At 53.1% G+C, this 12,748-nt stretch overlaps 1 protein-coding gene across 2 annotated transcripts in view; it reads left to right on the top strand.

The window, feature by feature from the left end:
- Positions 1–12,748, top strand: part of kat6a (K(lysine) acetyltransferase 6A) — a 39,571-nt gene that overhangs the window by 16,787 nt on the left and 10,036 nt on the right. For both annotated transcript variants that reach the window (XM_064353763.1, XM_064353764.1), the window contains exons 4-12: positions 113–228; positions 644–725; positions 1,259–1,373; positions 1,975–2,339; positions 3,321–3,436; positions 8,986–9,101; positions 10,031–10,172; positions 11,477–11,638; positions 12,449–12,542. In XM_064353763.1, the coding sequence (XP_064209833.1) occupies positions 113–228; positions 644–725; positions 1,259–1,373; positions 1,975–2,339; positions 3,321–3,436; positions 8,986–9,101; positions 10,031–10,172; positions 11,477–11,638; positions 12,449–12,542 (1,308 nt within the window). The remainder of the gene's footprint in view (positions 1–112; positions 229–643; positions 726–1,258; positions 1,374–1,974; positions 2,340–3,320; positions 3,437–8,985; positions 9,102–10,030; positions 10,173–11,476; positions 11,639–12,448; positions 12,543–12,748) is intronic.

Genomic DNA, 12,748 nt, shown 5'->3' on the forward strand with positions numbered 1-12,748 from the left:
AAGATCTGTGAAGTAGTGAGTGTTGCTGGGGGCGGGGGATTTAGATCCACCTGGAGCGAAAGGCCCGCTTTGATGTGTGATGTTCTCTCTTGCCCCCCCCCTCCCCCCCCAGGCCACCCGTCATGTCTGAAGTTCTCTCCGGAGCTCACGGTTCGGGTCAAGGCCCTGTGGTGGCAGTGCATCGAGTGCAAGACCTGCAGCTCCTGCCAGGACCAGGGCAAAAACGCGGTGAGTGGTCCTCGCTTAGCAACACGAATGTCTGATGTCTGAAAGTCTGTGTTCCTTCCTCCGAGACGGCTGTCTGTCGTAATGCCTGATCGAAAAGTCAGAAGTGAAACGCGCGAGGGAGTGCACAGTGCGTCTGCCCAGCTGTCTGTCGTAATGCCTGATTGAAAAGTCAGAAGTGAAACGCGTGAGGGAGTGCACAGTGCGTCTGCCCAGCTGTCTGTCGTAATGCCTGATTGAAAAGTCAGAAGTGAAACGCGTGAGGGAGTGCAGAGTGCGTCTTCTCGCCGTGGACAGCGAGCGCTTGCAGGCTGGCCCGTGCTGACTGACACCTCTCTCTCTTTCTCGCTCTCTCTCACGTTCTCTCTCTCTCTTTCACCCTCACCCTCCCTCCCTCCCTCCCTCCTTCCCTCCACAGGAAAACATGTTGTTCTGTGACTCATGTGACCGGGGCTTCCACATGGAGTGCTGTGACCCCCCACTGATGCGGATGCCAAAAGGTTAGCCCCCCCCCCCCCCCTCCCGACCCCCCGCAGACCTCTGATGCATGCGGCTGCCCCAGAGGACCAGTCCAAACGCTGCAGCCACACCTTCACGCATCATTGGAACTGAAGCACTATAAGAATAACATTGGAGTGGTTATGTAATAACATTAAATAACATTGCAGGGGCTTGTGTGAAGATAGTGGTTTTTTTTTATTTAAAGCTATAGGACAGAATGATGCTGTTGCAATAATCTAACACCTCGGTCGCGATGATGTAACGGCTTTATTGAGGTAACGGGCCAATCATGTAACGCACAGCTTCGCCACGGCAACCCACCTGCTTTGAGCCAGCTTTTGTCGCGATGATTTGCCAACTTGGTTGTGATAATGTAATGGCATTTGCTGCCAATAACGCGATCGCTCGGTCACAGATAATGGACAGTGTGTGAGCTTGGCTGCGATTGTGTAGTGATTTATATGTGATAATGACAACAGCGGATTTGCACGGAGGTGTTATTTATGGGTCCTGTTTGGTTTTTTTTCTGCAGGTATGTGGATCTGTCAGATCTGCCGACCGAGGAGAAAGGGAAGAAAGCTCTTACACGAAAAAGCAGCACAAATCAAACGGCGCTACAACGCACCGCTGGGACGTCCCAAAAACAGGTACGCGGCGCACGCTCGCTCGCTCTCAGGTCCCATTTAGGGAACACCCTTTCATCCCCCCCTCTGCATCTACCCTCGCCTGTCCCAAAGAAAATCGACTCCAAATATGGCGTCCCAGAGTCTCTCGTTGGCTTCTGGGACACTGGCATTGCACACCTGTGTGCATTCAGAGAGACAGAACAGCTGGTCTCCCTGTGCACAGCAGGCAAATGGACCTGCAGCTGTCCAGCGGTAGCTGCTGTTAGCTGAAGGATGTGTGTGTTAAGCTGAGCCAGAGCTGCTCTGCTGGGATATGTCATGGCTTTATTGCATGGATCTCAAACTCCTGGATCCCTGAAAGGCTGCAGTACCTGCTGCTTGTTTTAGTTTCCTTTCAGTCTGCAGCTGGTTTATGCCTTGGAAAGTAGGTGTGTGAATCTCTTTAGGCAATCGGTGACTTGAATTAAGCACTTAAATGCTCAAACGCGCCTGAAAGTCTGCAGGCCCAGGAGATCCAGCACTGCAGTTTGGGAAACGCTGTTTTTAGAAGTGGGGTCGTTGCGGGGATTCAGTTTCTGTGGGCGGAGCTCCAGGCCGTGACTGTTCCCTTCCCGGCCGCCAGGTCAAAGAGGCCGTTCAAGAAGTTCCGGGGTCCGGGGGGGCGTGGCCGGAGGCGGCGCGGCGGCATGGGCGGGGTCGACCGGCGTTCCCAGGGCTCCTCCTCGCCCCCGTCCTCCTCCAGCTCCTCCTCCTGCGAGGGTTACCCCGGCGACGACCGCCTGCTCTTCTCCCTGCGCGAGGAGGACTCGACCGGCGGGGGGCTGCGCTTCAACAAGAAGACCAAGGGCCTGATCGACGCCCTCACCAAGTTCTTCACCCCGTCCCCCGACGGGCGCAAGGCCCGCGCCGAGGTGGTGGACTACTCCCAGCAGTACCGCATCCGCAAGAAGGCCAGCCGCAAGGGGGAGGACGAGGAGCGGACGGGAGGTGAGCGTCCGTCCGTCTGTCCGTCTTTCTGTCCATCTGTCTGTCTCTCTGTCTGTCTGTCTGTCTGTCTGTCTGTCCTTCTCTGTGTCTGTCTGTCTGTCCGTCCATCCGTCCGTCTGTCTGTCTCTGTCCTTCTGTCTGTCTGTCTCTGTGTCTGTCTGTCCTTCTCTGTGTCTGTCTGTCTTTCTCTGTGTCTGTCTGTCTGTCCTTCTCTGTGTCTGTCTGTCCGTCCGTCTGTCCGTCCTTCTCTGTGTCTGTCTGTCCTTCTCTGTGTCTGTCTGTCCGTCCGTCTGTCCGTCCTTCTCTGTGTCTGTCTGTCTGTCCTTCTCCGTGTCTGTCTGTCCCACCCCCCCCTTTTAACTTTATTTTATAATTTAACAGGGTTAGGGTTTTTTATATTTGCTGTTTTTCCTTTAGCAGTGTTACTCACTGTCTGTGGAATAGTGCTGTAGCGGTTCTTTTGAAACCGCACTGAGAGTTTCACTAAGTGCACTGTTAAAATGTGACCAGTTCCATATACCGTTACATTGGCCTGCTCGTGCTGTGCGCTGAAGCGGAGCAGTGTGTGTGCGAGCTGCCGGGCCTTATGGGACAGCGCCGGTGGTGGTCCCGCAGTACTGCACTGAGGCTCACGCCCTCATATAACCCTGATGAGGAGGGAGGTAGGGCTGCAGTTCTGGTCAAACGCTGTTCAGTGCCTCTCTCAATGACAGTCATTACTGGACCAGTTTAGCTCCTGTCCTTATTCTGACAGTTAAATTCTTGCTCTGCAGATGACCCGGACCTTCTTTCTCCCCCAGGGGTAATGATGGGGGTGGGGGGGTGTTTTGCTTCATTGCGTGACGTTCCCTCCTGTCGTCAGCTGTCAAAGGATGCTGGCCTCTTGTTGTGTGCGTGCGCCTGTCCGACACGTCAAAGTCCTCTGCCTCGACCGTTCATCCTTTTGATTGGACGCCCCGTCTGTCCGTCTGTCCCTCGCAGACAATCAGGAGTGTGGGGACGAGTGGCGCGAGGACGAGGACCGGTTGCCGGGGCAGGAGAACCTGACGGAGAAAGACGTGGAGCTCTTCCGACACATCCAGGAGCTGGCACTACAGGTGAGAGTCTTTAGAGTTTGGAAAATCCCTTTATTAAACTACTGCCACTAGTGCAAAGGTCAGCTTATAATGCATACGAAACACAAGAGTTTTTCATCAGGAAGAAAAAAATGTAACATCCCTCTTCCTGTGCTATACTCAACAGCCCAGATGTGCCTAAAAGCCTCCCAGTTATTGATTAGCTTGTTGTGTGCATGGTCAGCTCTGAGTTGAGCAGCTACTAGTCCTGTTAGTGCCTCTACTGGGTCTGTAGACCCAAACCCCCTAATCTTGCTCTTTTGGGTAATCCAGATGGCAAGCTTAGCCGTTAAGCAATGCATTTTTTTTTTCCTGGCAGAATACCCGGGACCAAAAAAAAATAAAGAAGTCAAAAAGAAAAACAATACTCCAGTGCTGAAACCCATAACTTACAAATCAAATAGCCCCACTAACCTAGAATGCATAAATGTAATAAATAAGTGTGCGCAAGTGTTTCTGTTTGTGATCAGAAAGGACAGCCCTTCCCGGTGCTAGGGTCCAGGTGTGTGTCTGTCTGTAGCCGTAGCCCCGTGCACTGTCCTCCACTGCAGGTCAGCTGTCCGTTTTGCAGTGGGCAGCTTGTGTAGGGTCTGCCTGCGGTAATACCCAGCCCACCCTCACACTCCCATCCCTGTCAAAGAGCATGAGCGCGACTCAGTAACCCTGATGGGACATGCCACATTCTGTCCCGTCCCTTTGAGTTCCTGCAGCTGCAGGGGGGGGAGACGGGCGGGGGAGAGACGGAGGGAGGAAGAGAGGGAGAGGGAGTGAGAGAGAGCCTGAGGGAGGGCGTGTGGAGATGGGATGAGAGAGGGGGGGAATGTGACACTGTGGGGAGAGGGGAAGGGGGGGAATGAGAGCGAGTGAGTGACGGAGGGAGAGAAGGTGAGAGAGAGAAAGGGAGAGATGGAGGGAAGGTGAGAGGGAAAGAGAGAGGCAGAGTGAGTGTGTCAGAGGGAGGTAGGGAAGGTGAGAGAGAGAAAGGGAGAGATGGAGGGAAGGTGAGAGGGAAAGAGAGAGGCAGAGTGAGTGTGTCAGAGGGAGGTAGGGAAGGTGAGAGAGAGAAAGGGAGAGATGGAGGGAAGGTGAGAGGGAAAGAGAGAGGCAGAGTGAGTGTGTCAGAGGGAGGGAAGGTGAGAGAGAGAGAGAGAGAGTGTGACAGGGAGGAAAGGTAATGGAGGGAAAGAGAGAGGCAGAGTGAGTGTGTCAGAGGGAGGGAAGGTGAGAGAGAGAGAGAGAGAGTGTGACAGGGAGGAAAGGTAATGGAGGGAAAGAGAGAGGCAGAGTGAGTGTGTCAGAGGGAGGGAAGGTGAGAGAGAGAGAGAGAGTGTGACAGGGAGGAAAGGTAATGGAGGGAAAGAGAGAGGCAGAGTGAGTGTGTCAGAGGGAGGGAAGGTGAGAGAGAGAGAGAGAGAGAGAGAGTGACAGGGAGGAAAGGTAATGGAGGGAAAGAGAGAGGCAGAGTGAGTGTGTCAGAGGGAGGGAAGGTGAGAGAGAGAGAGAGAGAGAGAGAGTGTGACAGGGAGGAAAGGTAATGGAGGGAAAGAGAGAGGCAGAGTGAGTGTGTCAGAGGGAGGGAAGGTGAGAGAGAGAGAGAGAGAGAGAGAGAGAGAGAGAGAGAGAGAGTGTGACAGGGAGGAAAGGTAATGGAGGGAAAGAGAGAGGCTGGCTCGACTCACTGCACTAATTCTCTCTGCCTCAGGCAGGCAGATCAAACGCATGCAGCCAGCCGTCCAGTACACACACCGCACGGAACACAACGGCCCAAACGACACACACACGAACATATGCACACACACACACATGAACATATGCACACACACACACATGAACATATGCACACGCACACACATGCATCCAGTACACACACCGCACGGAACACAGCAACCCACACGACACACACACATGCACATATGCACACGCACACACACGCATCCAGTACACACACCGCACGGAACACAACGGCCCAAACGACACACACACGAACATATGCACACACACACACACACACGCATCCAGTACACACACCGCAAGGAGCACAACGACCCAAACGACACACACATGAGCATATGCACACACACACACACACACGCATCCAGTACACACACCGCAAGGAGCACAACGACCCAAACGACACACACATGAGCATATGCACACGCACACACATGAGCATATGCACACGCACACACACGCTGAATCGCACAGTACACACACCGCAAGGAACACAACGGCCCAAACGACACACACATGAGCATATGCACACGCACACGCATGCATGCGTACGCACACGCACACACATGAGCATATGCACACGACACACACATGAACATATGCACACGCACACACATGCATGCGTACGCACACGCACACACATGCTGAATCGCACAGTACACACACCGCAAGGAACACAACGGCCCAAACGACACACACATGAGCATATGCACACGCACACGCATGCATGCGTACGCACACGCACACACATGAGCATATGCACACGACACACACTGAACATATGCACACGCACACACATGCATGCGTACGCACACGCACACACACGCTGAATCGCACAGTACACACACCGCAAGGAACACAACGGCCCAAACGACACACACATGAGCATATGCACACGCACACACATGCATGCGTACGCACACCGCAAGGAACACAACGACCCACACGACACACACATGAACATATGCACACGCACACGCATGCTGAATCGCACAGTGCACACACACCCACACACATGCACATATGCACACACGCATGCTCAATCACACAATGCACACAGGCTCACACACACAGATACATACACCCACACACATGCACGCATGCGCACACGCCCACACACGCTCAGTCACACAATGCACGCGCGCTCACGCACACAGATACGTACACCCACACACTCGTGCACACGCACGCCACACACGCAAAACAATGCAAATGTCCTCCAGTCCCTAGCTGTCTGCGCCGCTCCACCTGACCACAGTGGCTGCTTTCAAAAAAAACCCAAAAAAACAGAAAGCCCAAAAGAAGAAGGACCTTGAGAAGGTGGTGGCTGAGTGAGCAGCGATTGGCCATTAACCGCAGCGACAGACAGGCCCGCCTGCCCGGAAAGGGCTGAATCCCCGAGACGGGGGGGGGGGAGAGAGAGAGAGAGAGAGAGGGGCCATTTTTCACCATTATGCTTCTAAGTATTCTTCTTTGTCACAGCATGTCACAGTTTTTTTTTTTTTTTCCTCCACCTTCTCTATTTTACTTTTTTCTTTTTTTTTTTTTTTTAAAAACTTCCACGCTTCGTATCGCCGTCGTTCAGCGGCAGATTTACGGAGGAAGATGGCGACCGCGGCAATCGTTACGGCACGTGCCCTTTGACCTCCTTCGCGGGCGGCTCGGTTTTGGTTCGCGCCATTGGCTGCCGTCCTGTAGCAGTCGGACCCTTTAGAAGTAAAGTGTGAGATTCCTCCAGTGCCTGGCCTGAGGGTCGCAGTCTGTCCTCAGGGCTGTTATACAGAGACTAGCCTTAATCCTGTGAGGCTCTCTTATTTCAGAACTTCTACTCACTCCCATAGTAGGAGATGCATACCTGGCAACCCTTTTAGAGAAATCGCTCTAATTTCAGAACTTCTACCCTCATGCTCACAGTTGGGGTTCATACCTGGCAACCCTTTTAGAGAAGCTCTCTTATTTCAGAACTTCTACCCTCATGCTCACAGTTGGGGTTCATACATGGCAACCCTTTTAGAGAAGGCACTCTTATTTCAGAACTTCTACCCTCATGCTCACAGTTGGGGTTCATACCTGGCAACCCTTTTAGAGAAGGCACTCTTATTTCAGAACTTCTACCCTCATGCTCACAGTTGGGGTTCATACCTGGCAACCCTTTTAGAGAAGCTCTCTTATTTCAGAGCTGCTGTGCTCTCGTGCTCGTCCCCCTGCGCCGTGCGTGTGGGCGTGAGCTCGGTGCGCGCAGGTGTGGTTAAATTCAGCGGTGACGCGCAGCTGGTACGTTCATCGTGCCGCGCCGCGCTCACCCCCCCCCCCCCAGCTGTATCCTCTCTCCGTATCCCGGCGCTGTGCCTGGTGTTGCCGTGGGAACGCAGGAAGGCTCACACGGCGAGCACGGGCAGCGCTGTGCACAGGTCTTTAACCCTGCGCTTCTGTGGGGCTCAGAGAGAGAGAGAGAGAGAGAGAGAGAGAGGGAGAGAAACGGCTTTTTAATTGGCTGCGGTAGTGCTGTTTGTTGTTTTGTGTTCAGCCATTTCTGGAGGCTGTCCTTTGGGACGTAGCAAAGGGTTTACTGTACTCAGTACTGTACGCATGTGAAACACAGGGCAAGTGTGTGCGCTTGGTTTGGTTTTTGTGTGGAAGGTCCAAATGTTCACTTGAGAATCCTCTCCCTGTTTGACCTACATGCACACGAGAATGGACTGTGAAATTCAGGTGAATGAATGGGTGAATTGGACAGGTAAATAGGCAGGTGAATGGGCAGGTTAAGGGACAGGTGAATGCACTGGTGAATGGGCAGGTATAGGAGAGGGTGAATGGGTGGGTGAAGGGACAGGTGAGCGCTGTTCTCACACTGGCCTGTCTCCCAGATCTGAAACGCTCATGAGTTCCGTGAGGCTGCTTTGTGCAGCACATCTCTGTCGTGTATGAATGAACGCTACACTCGCTAGACGATGTTCTCCCACAGAGCATCTAGTGAGCGTGAGTGTGAGTGTCATGAGATAAGCAGACATCAAAGCACCTCCCCCCCCCCCTCCACCCCAGTCTGGCTGCGCTGACAGGTGCAAGAAAGTGTGCCCCCCCACCCCCCCCCCAAGTCTGGTGGAAGGGCGGCTGGCGCCTCGACAAGTTTAGCTAGCGAGCGTGTGGTTACCGCCTAGATTCCACAGAAAGGGGCGGAGACTTGCATCCATCAACCAACTGCTGACATCAGAGGCGTCCTCCACGTTCCCCCGCCGCTCTCGCCAGACTGAGCCAACTGGGCCTCAGCGTTAGCAGCCAGCAGGCGCTGGTGTATTTGTCAGTGCTCTTAAGTAAAATCCCTCGTGCTTTAACAGGGTGAGCCTCCCAGCAGCCCCAGAGAAGCCCCCCACCACAGAGTCAGTGGGTTGAGGATTGGTAATCCCAGATTAGTAATCTGCCTGTCTGCTCCTAATCCCACTCCTGTGCTGTAAACGGTATATGCAAGAAGTGGACAAAAAAAAAACAAACGCCAGTGTAAGCCCAGATAAGAGGTTGGTGGGTCGCCATGTGTGACCAGTCTGGCCTCTCTTCTGTTTTTAAAATAGTTTACTTTTATTTAACCAGATGATCCTATTGACATGTTGAAAACATATACAAATATCTGGCACTGTTCATTCACAATAAGAAGATAAAAAATTGCAGTTACACACTTGCAGCTGCTGCATTGTGGAGTACACTGTCAGATCCCTTCACTGTGGGGTACGCTGCTGTAGTAAAATGTGTTCTTCCCCCAGCTCTCTGTCGCCTCTCTGACGCCCCCCGTCTCTTTCCCCGAGCAGAAAGTCGGGGTGACTGGACCCCCGGACCCCCAGATGCGCTGCCCGTCCGTCATCGAGTTTGGGAAGTACGAGATCCAGACGTGGTACTCCTCCCCGTACCCGCAGGAGTACAGCAGGTAACCGTCCCGCCCGCGGCGTAGGACAGGAGCTTTAGGGCTCCACTGCACCCCTAAAACGCGCCTCAGCAGTGCTGTTCTCAGTGTGTATGAGGTTATAAAATCACTCACTGCGCTCTGTAATGGCAGCTGGTAGAGTTCCTGTTGGTCTGTGCATTTTCCCCCTCTGGCTACGCTTGTCCCGTACACCCAGCACGAAAGAAAACAGACGGATGTGAACGCGGTGACGTCAGCGCTCTCTGTTCCCGAGCGCGTGATCCGAACTTCTGAACCCGGCTTCGGGCCGAGGGGGCTTACTCAGGAACGCGGGGCGTTTGGGAGGTGCAGCGGAGAGCCCGTCCCGCTCAGAAGACCCATTCAGGCGGGGCGCTCGCACGCCCGTGTGTACAATGACCCGAACAGAGAGCCGCATTACACACCGCTTAACACCTCTCCAACTCCCCTCCCCCCCCCATCCCCCCTCTTCCCGGTTCATCCCGTTTTATTTCCCTCCCTCCCTCTCTCCCTTGCTCATTCCTCTCCTCCTTCCTTCCCTTCCTCCCTCCCTTGCTCATTCCTCTCCTCCTTCCTTCCCTTCCTCTCTCCCTTGCTCATCCCTCTCTTGCTTCCCTCTCTCCCTTGTTCATACCTCTCCTCCCTCCCTCCCTCTCTCCCTTGCTCATTCCTCTTCTCCTTCCCTCTCCCTTGTTCATTCCTCTCCTCCCTCCCTCTCTCCTTGCTCATTCCTCTTCTCCTTCCCTCTCTCCCTTGTTCATTCCTCTCCTCCCTCCCTCCCTCCTCTCTCCCTTGCTCATTCCTCTTCTCCTTCCCTCTCCCTTGTTCATTCCTCTCCTCCCTCCCTCTCTCCCTTGCTCATTCCTCTTCTCCTTCCCTCTCCGTTGTTCATTCCTCCCTCCCTCCTCTCTTCCCTCCTTTTCTCCCCCCCCCAGGCTGCCGAAGCTCTACCTGTGCGAGTTCTGCCTGCGCTACATGAAGAGCCGCAGCATCCTGTTCCAGCACATGCGCAAGTGCGGCTGGTTCCACCCGCCGGCCAACGAGATCTACAGGAAGGACAGCGTCTCCGTGTTCGAGGTGAGCGCCCCCGGACCGCGTCCCGCGTCCGCGAACGGGCCGGAGGGACAGGGCCGGTCGTACGGAACCCCCGTCTGACGGGCTGAGGCAGCGCTCTGAGCAGGCTGTAAGGGGCCCGGCTCGATCCCTTCTGGCAGGACAGGCGCGGAGAAGCACTCTCTCACAACCGTCTGCGAGATGGAGTGTGCGCCTGTGGTTCGCTGGCTGAAATGTTGCTGGCAGAGTGGACGTGTTTTGGTTACAGAACTCGAGGTTGCCAGTTTGATTCCCAGGTTGGGGCACTGCCGTTGTAGCCTTGAGCGAGGTACTTAAAACTACAATCACTGGAGTAAAATATCCAGCCGTATTGAACTGTTCATACAATGTGTTAGTCGCTCTGAATGAGAGCGTCCGTGGAATGTAAATTCCCTAAATTCCCCCCTTTTAATGGTTTTGATTCCGGTGGTGCTGCAGATGCAGAGGAATTTTCATTGATCAGGTTGTTAACCAAAATGAATCTGATTCAGAATGTCGTTGAAAACACTGGTGCTTTCTTTCGGAGCGTCCAGGGATTCGGCAGGAATCTCGCCGCCGTCCGAAGGCTGGAAGTATTTCAAATAATTGCTTGACCCGGGTCTGATGGCGGTAAATGGAATTGCCCGCTCCCGCCCAAAGCGATCGCAGGGAAGAGAGACATCGCCGTTTTTAATTGAGCTCTTAGGGATGAGATGATTGCAGCGATGGTCAGGATGGAGTGTGCGCACAAGAGAGGAGAGAATTGAAGTGGAGACGGTCTGAATAAGGTTGTGGCTGTTGGGACCGACAAAGTGTTTTCCTGGTGAACGGACTGCATGTCCGTGCTTTTTACAGGCACAGTTCCAGTTTTAACATAAGTTTATGTATGAAGGGGTTGTTGCACTTTGAAATGGTCTTTTGGTAGATCCATTAGGGCATGGATCTTGAACTCCACTCCTGGAGGGCTAAACTGTCTGCAAGATTTTGTGGTTTTCTTTCAGTCTGTAGCAAATTTGGACTTTGTTTACAAGGTGTGCCCCCCACAGGACTGGAGTTTGGGGTCCCCACATTAACCCTTTAAGGTGTAAGGCCACACATATGTGATTAGAATTTCTGAACATTCCAGTGCTGATGTATCAATCACTACCGGTGACTGAAAGCAATGGAGTTCTAGAACACTGACTTAGAATGTTGAAAAAACATGTATTTTTCAAAGATTAGGTGGAAATTGGAAGTCATTTTTGGTGTGCATCGTGCAGTGTAGATATTTTGCTGATTGGTGGGCTGGATTGTGTGGTCGTCTGTGATAGGTGGATGGGAACGTCAGTACGATCTACTGCCAGAACCTGTGTCTGCTGGCAAAGCTCTTCCTGGACCACAAGACCCTGTACTACGACGTGGAGCCCTTCCTGTTCTACGTGCTGACGCAAAACGACGGCAAGGGCTGCCACCTGGTGGGCTACTTCTCCAAGGTAGGCCTCAGGCATGCGCCACCTGGTGGGCAATGCAGGTACAGCACATTCACGGTTGTCTGGCAGGGGGTCCAATCTGCTGTAGGCTACATGCTGTAGCTAAATTAACTAAGCTATGTATTCAACACTATCATTCACACCCAGTGTTAAATCAACTGTGATAGAGTACTTTGGAATCTAATGGTGTGTATTGCCCCTGCTGGACTCTGAGTTGGTTTAACACTGCTGGAGTTGATTTAACTCCAGTAATTTTGCTGTGCTGGAATTTTTATCTGGCTGTGTTTTTAACAGGAGGAGGGGGTAGCAGGAAACGTATGGGCGTCAGTGTAGTATAATGGCTAAGGAGTTGGTCTTGTAACCTGAAGGTCGCAGGTTCGATTCCCCAGTAGGACACTGCCGTTGTACCCTTGAGCAAGGTACTTAGCCTGTATTGCTCCAGTACATATCCCGCTGTATAATTGGATACGATGTAAGTCGCTCTGGATAAGAGCGTCCGCTAAATGCCTGTAAACTGAACTAAACTCTTACGTGGGTTCTGGGCTCAGGAAGCCTGGGACCCCCTGCTGTGAAATGCATCTCACGTCCTCGTAAAGCACAGGTGTTCTAACGGGAAAAAAAAAATCCCTGCCCAGATTCCCAGCCGTCTGAAACGCTTGACAGACCCGACGTACCGTAGACTTGTCAAAAACTGAAAAGTGAAAGTTTGCATTTCTGGCAGTTCCTCACTCACTTCCTCAACTTTGTCTCTCTCTCTCTTTCCCTCCCTCCCTGCCTCCCTCTTTTTCTCTCCCTTTTCTCCACCTCTCCCAGGAAAAACACTGTCAGCAGAAGTACAATGTGTCCTGCATCATGATTCTTCCGCAGTACCAGCGCAAGGGTTTCGGTCGCTTCCTCATCGACTTCAGTAAGAGCCCCCCCCCCCCGTGGTTCCCTCCCTCCTCCATGATGATCCCGCCCTAATGTTTCACTTTAAAAGGCCCCACAAAGTCATGGAGAAAAGGGGTTGGGTACCCCTGGCCGAAAAGTTGGGGTGCAGTGCGTAAAATGAAACTTTTCTGTCCGGGCGGCAGTGTAGCACAGTGGGTAAGGAACTGGGCTTGTAACCGAAAG

The sequence above is a fragment of the Anguilla rostrata genome, chromosome 10 (genome assembly GCF_018555375.3).
Source record: "Anguilla rostrata isolate EN2019 chromosome 10, ASM1855537v3, whole genome shotgun sequence".
Classification (NCBI taxonomy): Eukaryota; Metazoa; Chordata; class Actinopteri; order Anguilliformes; family Anguillidae; genus Anguilla; species Anguilla rostrata.